The following is a 25,362-nucleotide window of genomic DNA, read 5'->3' as shown; positions in this document are numbered from 1 at the left end:
ATAGACCTATAATAAGCTCACAGGCATCTGGGCAATTGGATCAGTGTCTATTTTTTTCTCTCTCTTCCCCACAGCTGGCTCCCACTGGAAGCACTTCCCTGCTCAACTCCATGAGTATCATCCAGAATCCTGTGAAGGTCTGTGATCAGGTATTTTCCCTGATTGAAAACCTCACCCACCAGATCCGGGAACGGATGCAGGATCCCAAGTCTGTAGGTGGGTCTGAGCACTACTGTCTTCCCCGTAAGGTCTCAGGTATTGATGCATTTCTTATGCACTCCTGGGTGCTTTCCTAAATGTCTGAAATAAGGCATCCCTGTCCCCCTGGTTCTTTTCCAGAGTTCCCAGGGTCTGTTGTTGGAGGTCAAATCTTTGCCTTTATCTGACTGCCCATTTTCCTCCCAGACTTACAACTTTACCACAGCGAGACACTAGAATTAATGCTACAACGTTGGAGCAAGCTGGAGCGTGACTTTCGACAGAAGAGTGGGCGCTATGATATCAGTAAGATCCCTGATATCTATGACTGTGTCAAGTATGATGTGCAGCACAATGCGAGTCTGGGACTTCAAGGCACAGCAGAGTTGCTCCGTCTGTCTAAAGCACTGGCTGATGTAGTCATTCCCCAGGTGTGTCTCACATGGGGCATCTACTTAGGAATAAGGGTATTGGGGAAAGAATCGAGAGGGAAGATGGAAAGGAGAGGTGTTTGGAGAACAGAGAAAGGAAATTTAGAGAGGCAATTAATTAAGTTGCTATAATTCTCAGAATCCACTCTGGCTTTGGATTAAGTACTTGAGGCAAATTGCCTAGACATGTGGAGAGGAGGAATGTAATAGGTAGGAAAGAAGCCCTAGACCTGAGGTGAAGATGGGCATGATTTTGGTGGGGCTGGGAATACAAAGAAAGAGAAAAACAAGACTCATTGAGTTACTTATTCCTGTCCTACGGCCCCTTAGGAGTACGGGATCAGTCGGGAGGAGAAACTGGAAATTGCTGTGGGCTTCTGTCTTCCACTGTTGCGGAAGATACTACTTGACCTGCAGAGAACTCACGAGGATGAGTCTGTCAACAAGCTGCATCCCCTGTGAGGGAGGGCTGGGAGGGGTGCTGGATGGAGGGAGGGGCATGTTGGAAACTGGGAAATCAAGGCTGGGACAGCCTGGGGAACCAAGAAGGGGGTGGATCTTGGGATGAAGAGGAGAGTCTTTTTTTGTGGAAGGAGGGAGTTTGCAGAAGGGTGGGAAAAGGATTATTTGACTCTGTCATTTCACTGTTACCTCAGGTACTCCAGAGGAGTGCTCTCCCCAGGCCGCCATGTTCGAACACGTCTCTATTTCACCAGTGAGAGTCACGTCCACTCCCTCCTCAGTGTCTTCCGTTACGGGGGACTTCTTGATGTAAGGATGCTCCTCTGAGCCCATGAACATCTTTTCTTAGCATTCTTCTACCCACACCCCCCCCCCCCCCAACTTCTGTGTTTCTGCAAGTTTTCTTTTTTTCTCCTTAGCTCCCTGCCCATCCCCTGACTCGCTTTGGCCGTTTGGCTTACCTCTTTTTGTGTTTGGTAGGAAACCCAGGATGCACAATGGCAGCGAGCTTTGGCTTATCTTAGTGCCATCTCAGAGCTCAACTACATGACCCAGATTGTTATCATGCTTTATGAGGACAACACAAGGGTGAGGAGCAAAAAGGGCGGGATGAGGAGAGGTCCCCTTCTTTCCACCTCCATAAAGAAAAAGAGAGAGGCCTGGCGCTGGTGGCTCACGCCTGTCATCCCAACTATTCAGGGGGCTGAGATCTGAGGATCACAGTTCAAAACCAGCCCAGGCAGGAAAGTCCGGGAGACTCATCTCCAATAAACCACCAGAAAACAGGGGCACTGTGGCTCAAGTGGTAGAACGCTAGCCTTGAGCTGAAAAGCACCCAGGCTCAGAGTTCAAGCCCCACAACCGCCAAAAGAGAGACGGGGGAGGGAGGGTTCTTGGTGGCTCACATTTGTAATCCTAGCTACTCAGGAGGCTGAGAACTGAAGATTGTGGTTTGAAGCCAGCCTGGGGCAGGGAAGTCTGTGAGACCTTATCTCCAATTAACTACAAAAAAAAAAAAAAAAAAAGTTGAAGTGGAACTGTGACTCAAAGTAGTAGAATGCTAGCCTTGCACAAAAAAAAGCTCAGGGACAGCACCCAGGCCCTGAGTTCAAGCCCTATGACCAGAGAAAGAGAGCGAGGAGAACTTTCTTACCCTTAAAGTTTGTAGAGTCTAGCTTGATGGAGCACTTCAACACAGCACAACATCCAGAAGGTTCTTTTTGGAATAGAAAAATATGTTTTGGAGTGATGTTGAGCCAGAGAGATAAGCTAGAACACGGCTCTGATGTGAGGGAGAGGACAGAATTTGGGATGATGTTGGGAGTCTTTTCTCCCTCAAATATGTTCCCTCTGCACCTGGCTCCACAAAGATGTCTTCACAGAGTGCTGCTGTATGTATTTGTACCAGAGCAAAGCTGAATTATAAGAGGTGGGTGGGACGGTTTATAGACCTCCAAAATTTGAAAGTCAAGTGGAGTGATGAATTATGCATAGTGAGAAACAAAGGAACGAGGATCCTGTAACAGACTGTAGTTAGAGAGGTGCTATACCAGATCAGCCCCAGCTGGGGTAAGACCCTCTGGGAGGATGTATCCTCTGGAGTTCCTCTCTGTTGCCTCTGCCTGTTCTACCACCACATCCAGCTTCTCCCAACTGCCCCTCCATCTGGTGATACCCCTTAGGATCCCTTATCAGAGGAGCGGTTCCATGTGGAGCTGCATTTCAGCCCTGGAGTGAAAGGCGTTGAAGAAGAAGGCACTGCCCCAGCCGGCTGTGGATTCCGCCCAGCCTCTTCTGAGGTAGGTCCAAGGGCTGGGATTGGGGACTAAAGGAATCTACGAATCAAGTGAGAGGAAATTGATTGGGAAAAGGTTAGGGAGTTTGGTATTAGGAGGCTGGAAATCATTCACGCCTCTCCTTTCTGCCTATCACTGAACAGAATGAGGAGATAAAAACAGATCAAGGCAGCATGGAGAACCTGTGCCCAGGGAAGGCATCAGATGAGCCAGACCGGGCATTACAGACTTCACCACAGCCTTCTGAGGGCCCGGGCCTCCCGAGGAGATCACCCCTCATTCGTAACCGGAAAGCTGGGTCCATGGAGGTAAGGAGAGGGGCTTGGGAAGACATAAATGGGTGAGAGTAGTCGTAGCAATATCCATGTATTCCCTAACTCCCTTGGAGTCTCCCCTGCCCCTGACCTGATACGTGTTACTTATTCTCTCTTTCACAACTGGCCTCTCAGTAGAACTTCTTTTTTTTTTTTTTTTTTGTCGGCCGTGGGGCCTGAACTCTGGGCCTGGGCGCTGTCCCTCAGCTCTTCAGCTCAAGGCGAGCACTCTACCACTTGAGCTACAGCGCCACTTCCGGTTTTCTGGTGGTTTATTGGAGATAAGAGTCTCACGGTCTCTCCTGCCCGGGCTGGCTTTGAACCGCGATCCTCAGATCTCAGCCTCCTGAGTAGCTAGGATTACAGGCGTGAGCCACCAGCGCCCGGCTTCCTCAGTAGAACTTCTTAAAGCTAGTTGAATCTTCTGATATTAAAGACTTGCCAGTAAGGGTGTCTGAGAGAGAAAGGTTTTAAGGGATGAGCGAGGCGACCTCCAGATGGATTTGAAAAGGCAGTTCTTCAGAAGGATATATGGTAAAAGAGCATGAATTCTGGGTTAACTTACCAGTCTGGCTCCTAGGAGCTGTATGACCTTGCCTAGGTAACTTCTTTAAGCCTCACATTTTTTTTTCCTCCATAAAATATGAGTGGTGACCATTTTACAGACACTCATTAACTAACTATAGTAACAATTGATTTTAAAGACTGGTCTTTCTCTTTTTGTGGCCTTGGGTAAAAATAGCTCAAATATAAGCAAATACCTGACATTTTAACCCTTTTAGGGCTATGGCTACTATTGTTCCAGAAAGGGATCAGTCTGGAGGTCTGTCTGTCCTTCTCTCCTAACGAGGAGGCTTACCGCTGGGGCCTGTGTTCTGCTATTTTTGGATTCATTTCTAGTTCTGGTTCTAGCTTTCAGATCTAGAGGAAGGAGCTGTCATTGATCTCCCATTACATCGACCTAACTATTCTGAGGTTTCTCGTCCTGGTCTCTTCCCTGTTTCCTTCTTTGGCCCAGAGATACCCTTTTTGCTGCTGTGTCTCGGAGACTCTGACTTTGTGAGTTGGATGCTGCTGTGAAGGCATGACTGTTCACCTGGCTCTGTGACAATTCTCTGTCTTATAGCTGGGTTTTTCCATTTTAGGGATATCTCAGAAGACTCTGTAATGAGCTTTTATAGATTTCAGCCAGAAATTTACAGATTGGATTTTAGAGAAAGCTAAGAAGACAAACTGACAGTCTCCTTTCTGGACTCATCTTTTACTTTGCTGATGGTTTGAAGGTGATATGATAAATGTGCATAGTTTCTTCAGTTGGTATAGGCACTGTTTTCTGTAGAGGTGTTGATGTAACTGGGTAACCCTAGCGTTCTGCATACTCCACAGACTCATGGGAATAGATCAAGTGGCCTGAATAACACCTTATCTTCCATCAACAATCTGCCTCTCCCCATTCACACAGTCTTCTTATACCCTTGTGCTGATACCCTTTTTCCTTTGGTTTAAATGCAGGAGACATAGGCAAAAGAGAGCTTTCTGCATCTTCTCTCAGACTTGATGAGACTGACTTCTTCCAGGCAGCTTCCTATTGTAATTGTATTCCTTCCTTTCAGCGACTCAAGTTGCTTAGACCCTGGCTCAACCAGGATGATGGCTGCCCAGGATATGTTCCTCAGCCTTGTAAGAAAATCTCTCTCTCTCTCCTTGGTCACACAGCCTTATACTATTAATTGTAATATTAATATTTCCTCTCCTGGCTCTTTAGGCATTGGACTATCTTATCCTTTCAATGACATCTTCTCCCTCCTCTTTTCAGCTCATATTTTTGAGCTGTTTTAGATTATGTACAAAGCTTGTGACCTTCATAGAAGCTGTGCCCTAGCTGGTCACCCTCTCCAGCTCTCTAATTAGCTCTGCCCGATGGGCACTGGGGCTTTGGGAGCCTGGGAGTTAAAGGGGCCTTGACCGGCTTTCCACCCGGTCTAATTGCAGGTTATGAACATGCAGTGCACGGGGAACCTGGACCTGATCCCCTTGAGGGGACGGCGCCGCCGGAGGTCAGGAGACCTCCCCCGGCCTTCCCCAGCCATCGGCCTACAGCCCCGGGCTGTGTCCACCACTCACCTGGCATCCTGCACACAGGTGTCCCTCCCTGCCTCACCTTCTTTTGGGGGATCCTGCCTCTGCCTCTGCCTTTTCAGATCTAGAGATCTAGAACACTAGCTATATGGTGTGTGTGTGTGTGTGTGTGTGTGTGTGTGTGTGTGTGTGTGTGTGTGTGTCTGTCTGTCTGTGTGTGTGTCTGTGTGTGTGTCTGTGTGTGTGTCTGTGTGTGTGTGTGTGTTGGGGGTTGTGTGATTGCCCTCGTGGGCATTTGGCAAAATCAGGAGTGTCCAGGAGTTGTCACAGTTGGATGGCAGGGAGTTGGGGGTCTGGGGGGAAGGGGCGGGTGGAGTAAGCTTCTTGGTTTAACTAAAAGACACAGTATGCTCAGTAATCACAGATGCCCCATGGAAAGAAGAGAGAGTAGCAAGATTTATTTGTGACTGAGCCCTTAAGATTGGTTTTTTTCTGTGTCTTAGGGTAGGACAGATAAGCATAGGGAATCTGAGAATTAGGAATAATCAAGTAATGATTGCTCAGATTGGCGTGGGAGGGCTGTGAGGGCAGACATCTCAGAAACAGAAGTAGCATCTAGCAAGGAAGGATTCCCTGAACAGTTCCCTCTGCAAATACACTCTGTTTCCTTTTCATTCTCTTCCCCCATAAGAAGCCTGTGATTCTTCCAAACTTTCTGACATTGCTTGGCTTTATAGGGGCAAGAATGCAGGACCTTGGTTTTATACTTCTGGGATGAGGTGGCTAAATGATAATATGGAGTCCTTTTTCTGCAGGTGCTTTCTGAGACTTCATCCTCAAGACCTGGTGGCTACCGGCTCTTTTCTTCTTCACGGCCACCAACAGAGATAAAACAGAGTGGCCTAGGTACGGTTTTCCAGCATCTCACACCTGTTGTTGGAAAGGGTTGTCTGTCTGTTTATTTTCTACTGTAGGAAACCTTTGGGACAATCTAGTCAGTGGAGTTGTCTGGTGGGGCAGGGAGGATAAAGTGGGAGAAGCAATAGTTAGATGTGAACATGGATCTCAGATGGTTGTCTATGTCCCAGGAAGGTGTTATCTTTTGTTTTCTCCACCAAGCCCCATATCCCTGAATGAGGGGGATTTCTCTGGCTTTCCCTCTCATTCCTTATCTGTCCCTCTAGCCAAGACCTTAAGGGCCCATGGAGACTCTGAACCCTCAGAGTTAACAGTGACAGAGCTCTAAATAGAGGTACTTGTGACCCCATAATTGTCATATTCCTCGTATGGAGAATTTGTCTTCCTATAAAACCTTTGTTTTTCACGTCCCTGCTCTGGCCCCTCCTACCTCCATGACCTCTCCTCCATCCTGTCCTAATCCTGTAACTTTTTTCCTTTCCTTCCGAAAGATTGAGGGACAAATCTGAGACTGGTGTAGTGGCAGAGGCCTCTCTCAGGACTTTGAGGGAGTGACTCTTTGATTTTTTGATCCCTGCAAAGGGATGGGAGAGCATCATTCAACCTTTTCTAAGAACACAGACTGCAGGAAGGACCAAGCCTCAGAGGGTATTGTATTCTTTGGGAGGGGGAGGTGGTCCTTGGGAGGGGTTATCTCTAAACATAATGGCTAAGTGAGCCAGTAATTAGAACTGGAGGTCAGAGATGACTGTGTGCGGTCTGAACTTGTTCCCTGGCTCTCTTAGTTTAAAAAACAAACAAACAAACACAAAACTTGTCCTATTATTCTCTCTGTTAAGCTTTTATCACTTAGACCAGTAAGGAGATTAAATGCCTTGGTAACTTTGCAGACTAATTTTCTGAATGTAGGTTTCCTTCTAGACCCCTGAACTAAGTTACATGGTTTGAGGCCTGAGAAACAAATGGCAAATATATAGGTCTGTGATACAGACTTTTCTCCTCAGAAGTCCCAGTAAAAAACAGTTTTCAGAGAGGCAGGAGACGTGGCAAGGTATATCTGGTCCCGTGAAGTGGGAGTTATGTTAGGCTAAGGTAGAAGAAGCTGGGGACCATGACACATACCTGTAATCCCAGCTACTTGAGGACTGGAGGCAGAAAGATCCCTTGAACCTAGGAGTTCAGGGATCATCGGGGCAACACAGTGAGAACCCCACCTGAAAAACAAACAGAAAGAATGAGGCAAAAGATGCAGGGACACAGAACTGGTTAACAGATGGTGGTGGTAAGGTAGAGGCAAGCCTCAGAGATGATCTGAGGATTGGGAAGAGCTGTGTTGGCATGATTGCACCAGAAAATTGTTTAGTAGAGGCAGCAAATATAGGACAGCGCTTGGGGTGGTCTGGGATGCAGCCAGCTAGTTTTGGCTTCTCTGAGAGAAAGCAGACATATTTAGCAATGCTTATTACTCTCTGGATCCCATTCTAGAGCCTTTGAGCATGAAAGGTGGGAAAAGTGACTGTCTAGAAAAGTCTTGAAATCATTTGTCACCTGAGTTTTCTGTTTTCCCTGTTGACTGTAAAATCCGAGGACCCTTAAAATCATGATCTTTTCTTTGTGGGATCCAGAAAAACTGGCTTCCTCTACACTCCGTCCAGCTCTCTCTGTAGAGTTTTGGCTAAGGTGTAATTTGGAAGTGGAGGACAAATCTCTTCATGACCTCTTTGTCTCTGTGAACTATAGTGGTAGCACACTTGGAGGGAACTTGATGCTAGGTCAGATACTGGGGTTCAGTGACTGGCTTTGATTCATTCTTTTTAGTCTTCAAGTTCTATTCACTCCCCTGACTGATCCCCAATAGAATCTCTTTGGTTTCTTTGAACTTATGTGTGTGGGCATCTGGTTTTGATCATAGGGCTTACAAAACAATAAAGTTTTTTTTTAACAATAAAGTTTTGAGAACAGAAAATATATATGTCATTCTGTTACTGGTTGCTGCTTTCTTCTTAGAAGAGTGACTAGCACAATAGGCATACTCTGCATATACTCGGCTGACTTTTCACATGCCTTCCAATTTGTGTCCATCTTGACTTCAGAAATGCTGTTTCCTCTATGGAAAAGAAATATTTTTTTAAATTTTATTTTTTTGTCGGTCATGGGGCCTGAACTCTGGGCCTGGACACTGTCCCTCAGCTCTTCATCTCAAAGCTAATGCTCAACTACTCGAGCCACAGCGCCACTTCCAGCTTTTTCTGCTTATGTGCTGCTGAGGAATTGAACCCAGGGCCTCATGCATGCAAGGCAAGCACTCTACCACTGAGCCACCTTCCCAACCCCTATTATTTCTTTTTATTTATTTATTCATTTATTTTTCGGTCAGTCATGGGGCTTGAACTCTGGGGTTGGGTGTTATCCCTCAGCTCTTCAGCTCAAGGCGAGTGCTCTGCCGCTTGAGCCACAAAACTGCTTCTGGTTTTCTAGTGGTTTATTGGAGATAAGAGTCTCATGGAGTTTCCTGCCCGGGCTGGCTTTGAGCCGCAATCCTCAGATCTCAGCTGCCTGAGTAGCTAGGATTACAGGCGTGAGCCACCAACGCCCAGCTTTTCTTTTTTAATTGAACAAATATAGTTGATCCTCAGAGTAGAGACCTAGATTCAAGATTTCCTTCAGTCTTTATAAAACTGTGTGATGTTGAACAAAGGAAACATTTTTGGATGTGTATTTCTTTGTCCTTAAAGAGAAAATGTTAAGTGTTGTCTGAGTCCTTGCAACAAGTCTCATACTCTCATTCTTGAGGATGGTAAAAAAAAAAAAAAAAAAGGCTGAAGAAAGGTGATGATGGATGGAAAACTTAGAAACAGTTTGAAGGGTGCCAATCATGTGCTCAAAACCCAGCCCCAAGTTTCGATCAAAGCTTTTCCTTTCAGATCTATAAGGGAATAGGTTTCTGGGTTTCTCAAATCCTATATTCATAATAAAGGGCACTGAATTAAATCTAAGTCAATCTAGAGGGATTTATTTATTCCTTTAGCAATTCTGAGAGCCACCTAGAAACCACAGTCTTATCTCTTTCAGTAGCTTTGAATTCCCTAATACGACTAACACTGTTTCCGCAGCAGCCTCTTGTTTCCACCACATAGATCTTCAGGAGAATCCTGACTTTGCTTGCCCTGTATGGCTCTGGGCGGTAGTGAATGCTGTCTGTCGTTATGTGGAAGAGCCATGTGGTTGTGGTGCTGAATGGCTCTGTGTGTGTGTGTGTCTTGATGTTTTCCTGTGAAGTTGTGTGTACTTCTGTGTGCAGCTTTGCGTGGCTACTAATACACTCCCGGCCTTGCAGGCTCACAGTGCACAGGGCTATTCAGCACCACAGTGCTGGGCGGCTCCTCCAGCGCCCCGAATCTTCAGGACTACGCCCGCAGCCATGGCAAAAAGCTACCACCTGCCAGTCTGAAGCATCGAGATGGTATGTGGGTGGGTTTGGGGGGGGCAACTCTTTTTTTTTTTTTTTTTTTTCATTTGCCTCCCAGCAAGGACACAGCTCCAGATATATTCATGCTCAAGATGGCACTGGCAATGGCCTTATAACCAGTTTTCTCATCAATACATGGGAGAAGGAATCAAGATCCCTTCTACCCTTCCATTTGCATTTGCTGTCACCATACAAATACTACTTATTTATGCTTATCCCTTCATAATCTCCCACATACAGCCTTGCTGCATCAACTCGTAATCTTTCCTGGATTCTGGTGTGTAGGGGTGAGGAGGACCAAAAGGACGGCCCATGGTCAGGATGAATGCAGTGGAGCATTGATTAACATTCAGGAAATCAGGGATGGGGGAGAAGTTGCCAGGTGAAGGTAGAAAGAGATTCGGGAAAGGAAGGGAAGTTTCTCCACAGATTTTATTTCCGAATGACTAGAGAGACATGATGGCAAAATTGTGATTGTTGTGGGCCAGTAGTGGTAGGGACGATGGAGATTACTAAGAGTTTCCATCCAAAGGAAAAGATTGGAAGGTGGTAGTCAGGAATCTTAAGGGGTGAGAATGGGTCCAGGTCCGGTAATGGACTAAAGAACAGAATATACTGACGGTGGGCAAATTCCAAAGCAGAGGGTGGGCACAGGGGTGGGTATAATCCCCATGATGTCTTTTCTCCCCAGAGCTCTTGTTTGTCCCGGCCGTAAAACGATTTTCTGTGTCGTTTGCAAAGCATCCGACTAACGGTACGTTTGCTTCTGACTCAAAACCATCCTTCCTCACCATGTCACCTCCAGACACTTAACCTCTGAGTTCCGACACTGACTTTGCCTCTCCTCCCACTGTGTTGACACCCTGCTTTCTCACTCAACTAAGTGTCCCTCCTGGGACATTTCCCTTGAGACAGCTTGAGCCTTGGCTGCAGCCTGGCTGACCTATCCCTGTGGCAACTCAGGGTCTGACTTCCATAATCATCATCGTCATCACCATTGTGTCACTTTTGTCTACGTCACCACCAAAACATTGATTTTTTTTTTTTTCACTCTCCCTTTCCTATCACATGACTGCCAGGCTGTATACAGAGGTGATAATGATCCCTTTCTTAGAAAGAGAATAGTATTGCCTAGATTGGGCTCATTTCTTCTCTTCCCCCTTCCTCAGCGTATATAATGTTACCTTCCTATTTTTCTCTAACTCTTTCCATGGGGGTGGATGATAATTTGTTCATCTTCTGGAGAAATGCTGTAATTCCCGGCTCCCAAACTTACTTGTAAGGGAACGGGTCTTGAATATCTAGTCTCCCATCTCCATATGCCTATCTCCTACCATTTTTGTGTACTTTGTGTGGCTCTTGTGCTCCTGACATCTGCTTTATGTCACTACTAACCTAGTACCTGGGCCTAGAAAATAAGAGCCCAGCTTCTTTTGGGATAAAGAGGAAAAGGAGTAGAAGATCATAGGGAAAGAAGAAAGAACCATACTTGTTTTTCTTCCTGTTGTATTTGGGATTAATTTGGTGCTGGGGATTGAGCCCAGAATCTCATGTATAAATATTTATGTGTTGTACCAGTGAGCTATACCATCAGCCCCTGTACCTTGAGTGTTTAAATGAAGTTTTTGAGTGAGGTTCTCGCTTATCAATGACAAAACTGTCTCAGAGAAGCTGAAAGTGAAGATTTGAGCTGTCTGCTGGGGATTCTGGAAAGGCCTAGGAATGAGTACATTGCAAGGACATTGAAGAACTAGATAAGCCCTCACTAAGGTAGAGAGTTTGGAGATTTGTGTTTAAAAAAAAAAAATACTGGCCAGACACTGGTAGCTCAGACCTGAAATCCTAGCTACTTAGGAAGCTGAGATCCGTAGGTCAAAGCCAGCCTGGGCAGGAAAGTCTGTGAGACTCTTATCTCCAATTAACCACCAGAAAATGGGAAAGAAACACTGTGGCTTAAAGTGGCAGAGTGCTAACCTTGAGCAGAAGAATTCAGGGACAGTGCCTGGGCCCTGAGTTCAAGTACTATGACCGAAAAAGAAAAAACACAAAAACTGAAGAGTTCCAGATGCCAGTGCTCATGTCTGTAATTCTAGCTTCTCAGAAGGCTGAGCTCTTAGGATCACAATTCAAAGCCAGCTCAGGCAGGAAAGTCTGCCTGTGAGACTCTTTTATCTCTAGTTAACCACCAAAAAGCCAGAAGCTGTGGCTTAAATGGTAGAACAGTAGCCTTGAGCAAAAAAGCTCAGGGTCAGCCCAGGTCCTGAGTTCAAGCCCTAGGACTAGCATGCGTGTGCTCACACACAGACAGGGAGGGAGGGAGGGAGAGAGAGAGAAGAGGAAGAAAGAGGGGAGGGGGGGAGAGAACCAAATTTGAAGAGTTCTGATCTCTGTAAGTTTGACAGAAGAACCCTAGGCTCACTCCCTGTTGAACTTCTTTTCTTTTGTATCACACTTTGGGTTTTATTCTTCCTTGTCTCTTATCCTCAAGATAAATCCGGTTTTGCTATATATAGATTTCTTTTGTCCAAGAGTTAAGACTCTGAGGAAGGTAGAATTAACTAGACTTTCTCGCTGGAAAAAAACCTCACCCTGCTGATCTCCTGTTGTCTAGCCAGTGGGAGGTCCTAGATTTTAGCCCTATCAGGCCCTATATCTCTGTTAGGCGGCTGCTGAAATCTCTCCCTAAGTTGATTAGTCTATGTTTGTTTAGTTTCCCTCTACCCCCTGGCTTTCATTTGTGCTGATGGCAGAGTCCCCATTCAGAACCATGTGGCTATGCCTGCTCATTTAGCTTCAAGCTTTTCTGGCCATCATGTACTACAGCAATCACCCCCAGAATAAAGCCTGATGTATCAACCCCGAGCTGGGAACTTAAGTTCTATAATTTAGACCCGAAGGCCTTGAAATTCTAGATAAATCACACATCTCCTAGTTTCTTGGGCACCATAAAAAAAAGACCTAGGTTTGTAAAACAGATCCTCAAATCTATATATCGCCAGTTCCTCAAAACTCTGGCTGGCGGAACTCACCAGGTGAAGAAAATAACTGATATTCCCATAAGGAGGTAAGAAGAAAGACCTGGACAAGTCAGATATAGTGCAGAAAAAGAAATCTGAGAGCTCTTTGAACACCTTGCATATGTTTCTCGTGTGTGAGCTGGGAGACTAAATGTGCTTGTGAAGTCAGGATCTGGTATCTAACTGTGATAAGGAAAAAATTGGAGCTCTGTGTCTCTTGCTGAAGAAGATTGATTTGATTTAATTTGATCTTTAAGACTAAATTAAGCTCTACCCCCATGGCTACAGTCTTGCTCAGCTAGACTCAGTGATTACAGACTAGTTGCTGTCTATAACAGCTTGTGGCAGATTATCAGCAGCAGTGTGCCCACCTACAGTCCCATCAGTACCATCTCCCTGCATGGTATCTAGCTTTGAAACAGCTGAGAAACCTGAATCTGGCTTGGGAAAGGCAGCAAGGTCATGCTGTCTCCATTCTTGGATGGAAAAACGGTCCTCAGTTCATCCCTGCCTGTAGCCAAGAGACAATGGGGATGGCCCATCACCAAGCTGTACGCTGAGCTCACCAAAATAAATACCAGGGCAAGGGAGGGAGGGAAGAGACTGTGGATCCTCCTCGTCCAGAATGTCAGCGTGTGCCCAATGGATTGGTCAAGCCCATTATCTTCTAGGGGCCCACACAACCGTGTGATCCATTGGAATAGTCAGTGTTCACTAAACTAACCTAGGTAGAGCTGAATTCTCTTTTGACATCCACACTAATGTATCTCTGAAGACCATTTGTTCGTGGGACCACTTCTAGCTGGAGCAGTCATTCTGAGCTGCCCTGACCCTGCCTTCTCTACACCAGTCTCCTGTACTCCTGTTCTTACCCATCCTTATATCTGGTCTTAAGACACACACACCAATACCTTTCCACAAGATCTTTCTCAGCGATTCCTCTTACTAACTCCTAGTGCCACTACCATGTGCTTTTCACTGCCTTCAACCATTTGTAGCCGAATCTCATGCATCCACAAAGGTTACCAAGAGCTGAAACAGACAGGAGTCAGAATCAAAGCTCTTTTACTCACCAGCTAAAGGCAAGTTCCCAGTTGTACTCATCAGCAGTGGAAACAAAATACAAAATTATCTCATTTTTAGCCTCTGTGATAGATACACAGTGTCATTCCAGGTCCTGGAATATTTTTTTTGAACAAGAGTAAGAGGATGATTAGCTAAAGCTGATACTTTTTAGTGTCATTTTTTACATGCACTGTTTCAAGGGCATTCTACATCTGGCTTCCTGTCTGTCTTTTGTGCCAGCTGCCTGGCGCTAGTCCCTGTCTATGGTCATCTTAGGAGTTGCTCCTTAGGGTCTTTCCTGAGCCTTCAAGAGCCTTTTTAGAATTAGATTTATCTTGATACCCAATACCATTCTTACGCCTCTTCTCTGAGTGACTTTGAACTGTTCATCTGTAGCCCAGCCTCATAAATCCGGTCTCCTGAAAATTGGGCTACAGTTAAGTTTGTCCAAGAATGACCAGGAACCCCGGAGTCCAAGAAATCCCAGCCACAGAAGGGCGAGCTCATTCCGACTCAGAATGGTGTGACTGCTCTCTGCAAGTACTGACCAAGTTGTGCTCAATGAAGAAGGAGAGGGACTTGTATGACGAGGCCTCGTTGGTCCTTTCTTGGAGCCTTACTGTGCGGCGCTCTTCTTCCTTGCGAGGGATGCCAGCGGCTCTGACCATCTTTGCTTCCTTCTTAGCTCACCTTGGATCTGAACGGCCCCCCCCCCCCCTCCCCAATGCCCCGTCATGCTCGAAGTCAGTGCCCGCCTCATTCTGTCTCCCTGTTCTCTTTCTTTATCTTTGTGCTTCCTACCGTGATCTCCCCACCCCTCCAGAGCTGCTGGATGACCAGCACCCTGTGGTCCGGTTGCTGCGCAGTTTTTCCTCTGACTGCCCAAGGGGCCGGCCAGTCTCCTTGGATGCCACGCTGGCGCATCACCTGCACCAGTGCTCCTACCACCTACGCCTCTTCCGGAACTGGCTGCGCTCAGGCCAGGATGACCCCGAGTGCCTCTACGGTACCCCCTGCCACAGGCTGGCTGCTGCCACTACCCTGGCTTGGGACTGGTTGCTTTGCTTATTGCACTTCTGGCAGGACAGCCTATCTAGTCCTTTCTCCTATCTGCCCTAAGGTTATGTAACTTGCATTTGGTTGCTTGAATGGGATTGGGGCCAGGCTGCCTGGTAGCTGTAGCATTGGCTGCTCAACCCCTTCCTATTCTCCTTTCTCACTGTCCCCTAATGTCACCCATCCCCCGATTCTGTTCAGAATAGGAGAGATCTCTTGTCCTGGACTCTGTTCTTACCTCTCTAATAATCCTCCGCGGCCACTATCTTCAAGTCCACATGTTTTTCTAACCACTGTGAGGGGCTGGAGATTGCTCTGCCCACCTGCCACTAGATCGTAGAAGGAAGCTGAGGCACTGCAGCCTCAATTATATTTTTGAGGCAAACAAAAGCTAGCATTTAGAAGATGATCAGGTATCATAGTTCAGGATTCTGGGCTTTAGTCATTGTTGAATAGGAGCTTTAGGTCTTATGTAGATATTGCTGTCCTGCCTACTCATAGTGCCTTTAGAGAGATGTAGAGGAGGCGTTGGAAAGATTGAATTCTAAGAATGTGGTTGGGATGGTGTTTCTTGGCCCACCGATTGGGGTATTTTTTTTTCCAACAATAGTCTGTGGGACTAAGTTACCTATTTAGGTTTGCCTCTTACCCTACCCAGCCAGGTAGACCTATATTGGAATTGTTGGGTTTGGAGGAAGAGAATCAGGATTTCTTCTTTTTCCTGTGAGTTTTGCCTCATTTTCCTGACGGAGTAGAAAGATCCTTACAAGTCTGTAGCCTTCTAGTACAGCAGAAGGGAAAAGCTTCTTTATGTGATGGAAATGACCAAGAAAGAACTTCCATTCCCCACCCTGTTCATGCATGCAGCTTTCCTCAGCTGAGCGTCATGTGTACGTGCATGCTCTTTCAGTTTGCATCCAAGTATTCTAGCCTTTCTACCCACATCTTAAATTGCATGAACCCCTCTCCTCAGATCCCATGCCCTTTTCCCTAATCTGTTGTTTTGATGTTTTCTCTTTTTTCTTTCTTTCTTTCTTTTTTTTTTCCATGATACCTGAAATCTGCTGTTTCTTCCCAGCTCCATGGCCTCCCTGCCTCATATTAGAGCTATAACTTCACCCCTGACCTCTGGATCCTTGTTTTTATTTCCCTAGAAAGTTGAGAGCAATGTTAGTGTTGACCCTACTGGGATTCTGTGTATTTTTTTCCATGGAACATTTACAGGCTTTCTGTAGATAGGATGACAGATCATTTGATTTGCCTGGAGGCTTTAACAGGTAGACTTTTTAGGAAAGCTGGAGATGAGATAAATAGATTTCCTAAGGGGCTCTAAAGAGTTCCCTGTCCTGGAAATCTCAGATACCCCACACTCTACAACGCCACAGACCTCTCATGGCTCCCAGGGACTCTCCATGCTTCCAAAGGCCAATTGGGGGGTAGGTCTGGCAGAAATAACATTGACTTTGCTCATCTTTTTTTCCAACAGGATTCGAAGGGTGCTCCATGGTGCCCACCATCTACCCCCTGGAAACACTGCATAATGCCCTCTCTTTACGTCAAGTGAGTGAATTTCTGAGTAATGTCTGCCAACGCCACACTGATGCCCATGTGCAGGCCTCAGCAGGTATGAATAATAATAATAATAATCTCATTCTGTACCCCAGCCTCTATCTCCATACCCATGGTTCTTAGTACAGAAGAAATAAATTTAAAAGATAGTTTAGCTGAGTGCTGATGACCCACACCTCAAATCCTAGCCACTCAAGAGGCTGAGAGATGAAGGATCATGATTTGTGGCCAGCCTGGGTAGAACAGTTGTTGAGACTTCATCTCCAAATTGTTCAGCAGAAAGCTGGGTCGGAAGCCTGGCTCAAGTGGTAAAGTACCTGCCCAGCAAGTGGGAGGCCCTGAGTTAAAACATCAGTACCACCAAACAATCACCACAACAAAAACAAACAAAAAAACAGAGATACCTATACATCCACAAAGATCCAAAAGTAGACTTGATCACCAGGTGCTAGTGGCTCACTCATATCTTTAATCCTTGCTACTCAGGAGGCTGAGATCTAAGGATCCAGTTGAAAGCCAGCTTGGAAGCTAGGCACCAGTGCCTCACACCTGTAATCCTAGCTACTCAAGAGGCTGAGATCTGAGGATCACAGTTCAAAACCAGCTCAAGCAACTAACCACCAGAATATCAGAAGTGGTGCTGTGGCTCTAGTGGTAAGAGTACTAACCTTGGGCTGGGAAGGTGGCTCAGTGGTAGAGCACTTGCCTTGCATGCATGAGGCCCTGGGTTCGATTCCTCAGCACCACATAAGCTGAAAAAAAAAAGCTGGAAGTGGCACTGTGGCTCAAGTGGTAGAGCATTAGCCTTGAGCTGAAGAGCTGAGGGGCAGTGCCCAGGCCCAGAGTTCAGGCCCTCTACCGGACCCAAAAAAAAAAAAAAAAAAGAGTACTAACCTTGAGCTGAAGAGCTCAGGGACAGTGCCCAGGCCCAGAGCTCAAGCCCCATGACCAATCAAAAAAAAAAAAAAAAAAAAATAGAGGGGGAGGCACTGGGAAGGTGGCTCAGTGGTAGAGCGCTTGCCTTGCATGCATGAGGCCCTGGGTTCGATTCTTCAGCATCACATAAGCAGGAAAAAAAAAAGCTGGAAGTGGCGCTGTGGCTCAAGTGATAGACCACTAGCCTTGAGCTGAAGAGCTGAAGGACAGAGCCCAGGTCCAGAGTTCAGGCCCATGACTGGACCCAAAAAAAAAAAAAAAAAGCCAGCTTGGGCAGGAGCTGGAGACTCTTACCCCCAGTTGACTACTAGAAAGTCAGAAACTGGAGGTATGGCTCAAGTGTTAGAGAGCCAGCCTTAAGCAAAAACGCTAATGGACAGCATCCAGTCTGTGAGTTCAAGCCCCAGTACCAGCACACATACAAAGTTGTAGTTACTTTACAATACTTAACATTACCACTTTTTTTATTTTAGGCATTTTAGTAGATATATAATGGCATCTCACTGTGTTTTGGTTTCTTTGTTTTGACAGTCCTGGGACTTGAACTCAGGGCCTGGGCACTGCCCCTGAGTTTCTTTTGCTCAAGGCTAGCACTCTACCACTTGAGCCACAGTGCCCCTTCTGGCTTTATCTGTTTATGTGGTGCTGAGGAATTGAACCCAGGGCTTCATGCATGCTGGGCAAGCATTCTACCATTAACTACATTCCCAGCCCTCACTGTGGTTTTTATCTGAAGTTCCCTTACAGTGATGATATTGGAAATATTTATTATGCTTATTTGTACTCATGTACTTTATGGTATTATGAATCCATTCCAATATTTTATAAACTTTGAATTAGATTATTCTTATTAATTTTTGAGTGTTTTTCTGAGAACTAATACTTTATAAGATATGTGATGTACAAATTGTTGAGCAATGTATGACTTGCATTTTTTGTCTCTCCTGAAAATAATGTTCATGAGGTAATAATTTTAATTTATTACATCTTTTCTTTCATAGAGTATGCCCATAGATTTTTGTGTCTGAAAACATATTGTCAATATGATTATACAACTTACCTTTTATGTTTTGTACTAAAAGATTTAACCTTCACATTTAAATACATCTCTGATCTATTTTGAGTTTTTTTTGTTTTTTGTTTTTGTTGGTAGTAGGGCTTGAACTCTGGGCCTGGGCATTGTCCCTCAGCTCTGTAGATCAAGGCAGGCGCTCAACCACTTGAGCTACAGCACCACTTCCAGTTTTCTGAGTGTTTATTGGAGATAAGAGTTTCACGGACTTTCCTGCCCTGGCAGGCTTTGAACTGTGATCCTCAGATCTCAGCCTCCTGAGTAGCTAGGATTACAGGCGTGAGCCACCAGCGCCCGGCGTATTTTGAGTTGTTTTCTAAGTTGTGAGTTACTAGTTAAGATTGCTTGTTCAATGGGTCTGCCATTCTCCTAGCAGCATTTGTTGAAAAGGTTCTCTTATTAAGCTGCATTTAAGCCTTTGTCAAAGAGAGAGAAAATAAAGAACTTAAGCATGAAGAAATAAATGAAGCAAAAATGGTAAAATCATAATATGTTAAATGTAGGAGATAAATGTATGGATATTGGTTGTGTCAGCCTCTCAACTACTTTTTTTTGTTGTTGTTGGTCTTGGGGCTTGAACTCTGGGCCTGGGCACTATCCCTCAGCTCTTTAGCTCAAGGCTAGCACTCTACCACTTGAGCCACAGCGCCACTTCCGGTTTTCTGGTGGTTAATTTGAGATAAGACTCTAACTGACTTTCCTGCCAGGGCTGGCTTTGAACCTCTGATCCTCAGATCTCAGCCTCCTGAGTAGCTAGGATTACAGGCGTGAGACACCAGCACCGGGCTTGTGAACTACTTTTTTTTTTTTTTTTAAGTTGAAAATAGTTTGGGCAAGGGTCCCCAGGATATGCTGCTTTCCAGCTGGAGGAAAGGTAGTTGACTTTGACTTGTCGTTGAGAATCTGTAGTTCCTGGATTCTTCTTCATTTGTTTTTGTTCTCTACCTACACAGCCCTCTTTGACTGTATGCACAGCAACCAGGCCTCAGACAGCCCATTTTCCCCACCCCGTACTCTTCATTCACCTCCCCTGCAACTCCGGCAGCGCTCAGAGAAGCCCCCTTGGTGTAAGTAATACCTTTGTTACTATCTAGACAAAGATCAAAAGGGATAGAGAGATTGGTAGGTGAGAGACTTGTTGCATAACGGGAAGGAAAATGAGAGTTAAAAGACGAAGACTTGTCAGTGGTAGCTCATGCCGGTGATTCCAGCACTCAGGAGGCAGAAGCAGGAGGAGCATGAGTTCATAGCCAGTTTGGGTTATGTAGCTGTCAGAGAAATGCCCACTCCAGGGAAGAAGAGATGCCAGTGGTAATGGGAGGTAGGGATACAGGTGAAGCACGAGTGAGGAAAAATCCTTTCTTCATCACCCTGCTTCTAGGGAAAGACTGAAATCAAACATGCCTTTACTTTACTCAGACAGGCCAAAGCAAAGATTCGTATTTCAGCATCATGATCAGCTGTTGTACAAGTTTGCTGCCTTCTGGTACTCTACTTGATTCCCAAGGTTTCAGATTGTCCCACATTTACCTGGTCTTTGCCCCTTTTGTTTCTCTCCTGGAGTATGTATGAAAAGGCTTACACTTCTCCCTCTTCTGTTTCTTTCTGACTCTTTGATTTTCGTGAATGAGACTACCAACTGAATACAAAGACAAATTGTGTATGTATGTATGTGAATGTGTGTGTGTGTGTGCTAATCCTGGGGCCTGAACTCAAGGCGTGGGCATTGTCCCCGAGCTTTTTTTGCTCAAGCCTAGGACACTACCACTTGAGCCACAGCACCACTTCCAACCTTTTCTATATATGTGGTACTGAGCAATTGAACCCAGGGCTTCATGCATGCTAGGCAAGCCCTCTACTGCTGAGCCACATTCCCGGCCCCATTTGTTTTTTGTTTTTTTTGGTGGTTAATTGGAGATAAAAATCTCATAGACTTTCCTGCCTGGGCTGGCTTCAACAGATCCTCAGATCTGTTTCCTGAGTAGTTAGGATTACAGGCATGAGTCACTTCTGACTCCAAAAGACAAATTTTATAATAGGGAGACAGAGCTTGAAGTTTTTTATTTTCTTTCATTTTTTTTCTCAGCCTTTCATTGGGAAACATTTTCTTTTAGTTGGCCTGTCTATACAAGAAACATTCTCCATGTCTTTTGAATCTGTCAGCCCAAACCATGTTCTTTTCTCTGTTTGAAACATGCCTCTTCTTTTCTTGAAGGGGGAAGGAAAGGGAGAGGGAAATGGAGAAGGAAAGACAGACAGAAAGAAAGAGAGTGAGAGAGAGAAATTGCAAATTTAGAAATTGCAACTTTCCTATTTGTCTGTTGTTTTCTAAATTTGTCTTTAATGATACCATAGTACTTTAATATATAGTTAAAATACCATCTATAAATATGACACTTGCATATGGGAAAATAAGGGCATGGCTTGGTAGTATTGTACCAGCTAAGCAAGCAAGAGGTCCTGAGTTCAAATACCCAATGCTGAAAAGAAAAAAGGAGGGAGGGAGGAAGCAGGCTACTTGCCTACTAGAGGTCAAAGAAGAAGAGACAGGGGTTGGAATTATCCTGTGGCATACAGAAGCTGAACTCTCTAAGATCTTTAGTCTTCTTTTATTAGCATATATCAGTTTGTACAAAGGGGAGGGGTTCATTCTGACCTTTCTACACATGCATACAATGTATTCTGTCATTCTTCCTTACTTACCCCTCTCCCCCCATTAAAACAATCTCAACAGGTTGGGTTGTTTTTTTCTTTTTTTATTAGAAATTTTATTTTATTTAAAAAAAAAATATATATATATATATATTTTTTTGTCTGTTGGGCTGGAACTCAGGGCCTGGGCGCTGTCCCTCAGCTCTTCAGCCTAAGGCTAGCACTCTACCACTTAAGCCACAGCACCACTTCCAGTTTTCTCGTGGTTTATTGGAGATAAGAGTCTCACAGAAGCTGGGCGCTGGTGGCTCACGCCTGTAATCCTAGCTACTCAGGAGGCTGAGATCTGAGGATCGAGGTTCAGACCAGCCCAGGCAGGAAAGTCCGTGAGACTCTTTTTTTTTTCTTTTTGGTTGGTCGTGGGGCTTGAATGAACTCTGGGCTTAGGTGCTGTCCCTGCGTGCCGCAGCTCAAGGCGAGCGCTCTACCGCTTCAGCCACAGCCCCACTTCCAGTTTTCTAGTGGTTTATTGGAGATAAGAGTCTCATGGATTTTCCTGCCCGAGCTGGCTTTAAATTATGATCCTCAGATCTCAGCCTCCTGAGTAGCTAGGATTACAGGTGTAAACTACCAGCCCCCGGCAGCATGAGACTCTTATTTCCAGTAAACCACTCAAAAACTGGAAGTGGCTCTGTGGTGCTGTGACTCAAGTGGTAGAGTGCTCGCCTCGAGCTGAAGAGTGGTGCTGTGACTCAAGTGGTAGAGTGCTCGCCTTGAGCTGAAGAGTGCAGGGACAGCGCTCAAGCCCAGAGTTCAAGCCCCATGACCGACTAAAAAAACAGATATATATGTGTAGTCCTGTAGCACTTTATGTTCTACGATCTAGAGGACCTAAACCTTAGGTTAACCTTGGGGGTGGGTTTCTGATATAGCCCGTGAAGCTCAGGAGCCACAGCGCCACTTCTGGATTTTTCTGCTTACGTGGTGCTAAGGAATCGAACCCAGGGCCTCATGCATGCTAGGCAAGCACTCTACCACTGAGCCACCTTCCCAGCCCTATTCCATGAGATTCTTATCTCCAGTAACCACCAAAAAACCTAGAAGTGGCGCTGTGGCTCAAAGTGATAGAACAGTAGCCTTGAGCAAAAAAGCTTAGAGATGGTGCCCAGGCCCTGAGTTCAAGCCCCACGACTGATACCCCTCCCCCCCCCATTATTTGGAGATTCCATGACGTCTTTTATTTTCAGGTAAACCATTTATTCCCTAGTGTTCTGGCTTATCAAGTTTTCCTACATTCTGTTGTTTAGTTATCTCTTAGAATACAAATAAGAGAAATACACAGATTTCTTTAAAGAATGATTCCTAACAAAAGGTTTGTATCAGAGTCAATTAAAAGTGTTTCAACGAAATGATGTTGCCCTCATCCTCCTGTCCTCTCATTGCCCTCCCTAAACCTGTAGAATTAGGACCTCCAGAGAAGGAACCTGGTAATTTGATTTAAAAAAAAAAAAAAAAAGCCAGGCGCTGGTGGCTCATGTCTGTAATCCTAGCAACTCAGGAGGCTGAGATCTGAGGATTGCAGTTCAAAGCCAGCCCAGACAGAAAAATCCATGAGACTCTTACCTCCAATAAACCACCAGAAGACAGGAAGTGGCGCTGTGGCTCAAGTGGTAGAGTGCTCTCCTTGAGCTGAAGAGCTGAGGGACAACACCCAAGCCCAGAGTTCAAGCCCCATGACCCGCCCCCCCCCCCCCCAAAAAAAAAGCTACGATTTTGTCAGATAGCCCTAATTATGAAGTGCTAGGCTATCTTGTTCATATACAGGAAAGTAGGAATCAGGAATCATGGTGGGACAGGAGTATATTTGTGTATGGGGAGGGAGCGGGGAGAATGAAGTAGATCTCACTCACTCCTGAATCTTAGGTGAGCCTTAGAGCTATTCCTCTTCTATACATGAGGCTAGTGTGACAGTTCCTGAGTTGGGCAAATTCAGGAACCTGCCAAACTCAGAACTAATTCACACCCTTTCCCTCCCAAACCAAGAGCAGTACAGACTGTCTGTTCTAGCATTTGAAAATTTTGTATAGGCAGAGCCTACTCTTCCAGCTTGTATGACTTGGCCTCCCAACTTTGCTTTACAGATAGCAGTGGCCCTTCCAGCACTGTGTCCAGTGCTGGTCCTTCCTCCCCTACTGCAGTGGATGGCAACTCCCATTTTGGCTTTAGTGATCATACCTCCCTAAACGCACATGCAACTGAAGAAAATCAAGGCTTTGGGCTGCTCCAGGAGGCCCCAGAGAATGGAATGCAAGAGTTTCCCGTGGAAGGACAGCAAGACCTTTTGGAACCGAACCAGTCCCCTCAGGAGCTACCTGTAGAAACGAGCCAGCCAAAAGACCAGAAGGTTGCTGAGGAAATCAGCCAGCCATGCCAGGAGGTCTCTGTGGACGTTAGCATGCTACTCCATGGGTTCCCTGCAGGAGGTGGGGCCTTGGAACATGAAACCCTTGCGGAAGTTAGCAGACCCGCCCAAGAGATCCTTGAAGAGCTCAGCCATCCACAGCAGGCGTTTGCAGTGGAAGTTGGCAGGCTGGCCCAGGAAGCTTCCGCAATCAGTCTGTTATCTCAAGATATCCCTGAGGTTAAACCTTCCCGAGAACTCCCTGAAGAGAGTGACCAGCAGGCCCAGGCGGTTCCCGAGGAAGTTAATCAGCAGGCTTGGGTGACCCCCGAAGTAACTGATCAGCTGCCTAAAGAGGATGTTCCCCAAGCTCAGTGTCTGCTTAGTGATCCAAACCCTCAAAGCCAGGCTGGAGCCCATGACCAACACTTACCCCTTCCACCAGCAACATGTAATTAATCATTTTCTCACTACGGATGTCACACTATACCAGTCATTTGAGCCAGCAACCTTTTCTGTTGGCTCACTCACTGGCCAGAGCGAGGCTTTGACTCACACCAGAGGTGTCTGAGGAAGCAGTCCTCTTGGCATGAAGCATACCTGTGCTGTTGGTGCGCTCGGAGGTCGAGCCAGTCTCATGTTCCAAGTTGCCATTGGCTCTTAGCCATTAAACTTGAATAGGGTTTCCTTGGAGTGGTACCGGTCTGCCATTTCCTAACCTACGCTGAGCATCACAGAAATCCTAGATTGTTAAAGGAAATGCCACTTAACTGCTGAAGACACCATTGGGGGTGGACAGCAAAGGCTTAAGAAGGCGGCTTCAAGGTCTTTACCTTTCTGAGAGACATGTATACAATTTCTCGAGGCCCCTTTTGGATGACCTGTGCATTCAGAGGGCGTTTGTCTTTACTAGCACTCCTCAGGTAGGTCCAAGATGGCCATCAGAAACATCTAGAAAACAGAGATCCCTTCCCAAGCAAACACCACTCTTGCCCACTCGTCTTCAGACTGGACTTATGAGTATTTCCATGTCATGTCCAAGGGCCCCTCTGCCCTAGTCCTGGTCTTCTGGAAAGTTGCTCTAGGGATGAATGGGTATTGGAGTCTGTTGCAACTTCAGAGTAACTACTTATAACTCTCTGGGGTCGATGTGTGTGAAGTTGGGCCACCTGTTATTGTGGGGCAGACTGGCTTAGAAGATGCTGGAGAAAAGAGAATCAGGTTCTGTTTTAAGCAGTTAGCAGAGATGAATATTGTACAGACATGAACAAAGATTTAATATATATATACATATATATATATATATTTCTGTAGTTTGCCAGGGACAGACTGGCCAAAGACCAAACACTCCAGAGTCCCCAAGAAATATGTCCTTTTATCATGTGTCTTTAGGACCAGATGTGATTTATGAAGCTTTTCCCAAAGACATAGGGATGGGAGTAAGGGTAGGTAGGAGGGTTGATACAGTCAGTCATTGGAATTTGGGGCCGGAACGTTATGAGTGCTCAATAAACATGAAATAATGAGAATGACGGTGGTGATGATGTCCTTGTGAATTTAAGAATGACTATAAATGTGAGCCAGTTGTGTCTGTGACTGACTCTAGCTGAGCAGGAATGGGTTATAAAACTATAGGTATATGGCATCCTAGAAGGTACCTCCTATGGCACAGCACCATCACGTATGGTGTTTCTAGTACCAATTATCTCTAGCTCTCTTAGGGCCTGTCAACTCTTTACCTCTTTAGCGTCCTCCTCCCCTGTCCAGAGTATTATATATATATTTTTTTGTCAGTCATGGGGCTTGAACTCTGGGCCTGGGCGCTGTCCCTCAGCTTTCAGCGCAAGGCGAACGCTCTACCACTTGAGCTACAGCTCCACTTCTGGTTTTCTAGTGGTTTATTGGCGATAGGAGTCTCACAGACTTT

The 25,362-nt window shown here is 45.7% G+C and overlaps 1 protein-coding gene across 9 annotated transcripts in view; it reads left to right on the top strand.

Annotated features, from left to right (window-relative positions):
- Ppip5k1 (diphosphoinositol pentakisphosphate kinase 1) overlaps positions 1-24,964 on the top strand; it is a 42,248-nt gene extending 17,284 nt beyond the window's left edge. For 7 of the 9 annotated variants that reach the window (XM_042687555.1, XM_042687554.1, XM_042687556.1 and 4 more), the window contains 14 exons: positions 75-216; positions 406-629; positions 960-1,087; positions 1,286-1,400; positions 1,572-1,679; positions 2,774-2,890; positions 3,031-3,195; positions 5,194-5,343; positions 6,096-6,186; positions 9,536-9,661; positions 10,359-10,421; positions 16,292-16,429; positions 19,336-19,449; positions 23,176-24,964. In XM_042687555.1, the coding sequence (XP_042543489.1) occupies positions 75-216; positions 406-629; positions 960-1,087; positions 1,286-1,400; positions 1,572-1,679; positions 2,774-2,890; positions 3,031-3,195; positions 5,194-5,343; positions 6,096-6,186; positions 9,536-9,661; positions 10,359-10,421; positions 16,292-16,429; positions 19,336-19,449; positions 23,176-23,894 (2,400 nt within the window). In that variant the 3' untranslated portion in view covers positions 23,895-24,964. Of the gene's footprint in view, positions 1-74; positions 217-405; positions 630-959; positions 1,088-1,285; positions 1,401-1,571; positions 1,680-2,773; positions 2,891-3,030; positions 3,196-5,193; positions 5,344-6,095; positions 6,187-9,535; positions 9,662-10,358; positions 10,422-14,572; positions 14,756-16,291; positions 16,430-19,335; positions 19,450-23,175 lie in introns of all 9 variants that reach the window. The other 2 variants (XM_042687561.1, XM_042687560.1) reach the window with 2 other exon arrangements.
- Positions 24,965-25,362: the final 398 nt, after the last annotated feature.

This window comes from Dipodomys spectabilis, unplaced genomic scaffold, assembly GCF_019054845.1.
Source record: "Dipodomys spectabilis isolate Male_0828 unplaced genomic scaffold, ASM1905484v1 ptg000108l, whole genome shotgun sequence".
Taxonomy (NCBI): domain Eukaryota; kingdom Metazoa; phylum Chordata; class Mammalia; order Rodentia; family Heteromyidae; genus Dipodomys; species Dipodomys spectabilis.
This window is presented reverse-complemented; position numbering and strand designations above follow the sequence as displayed.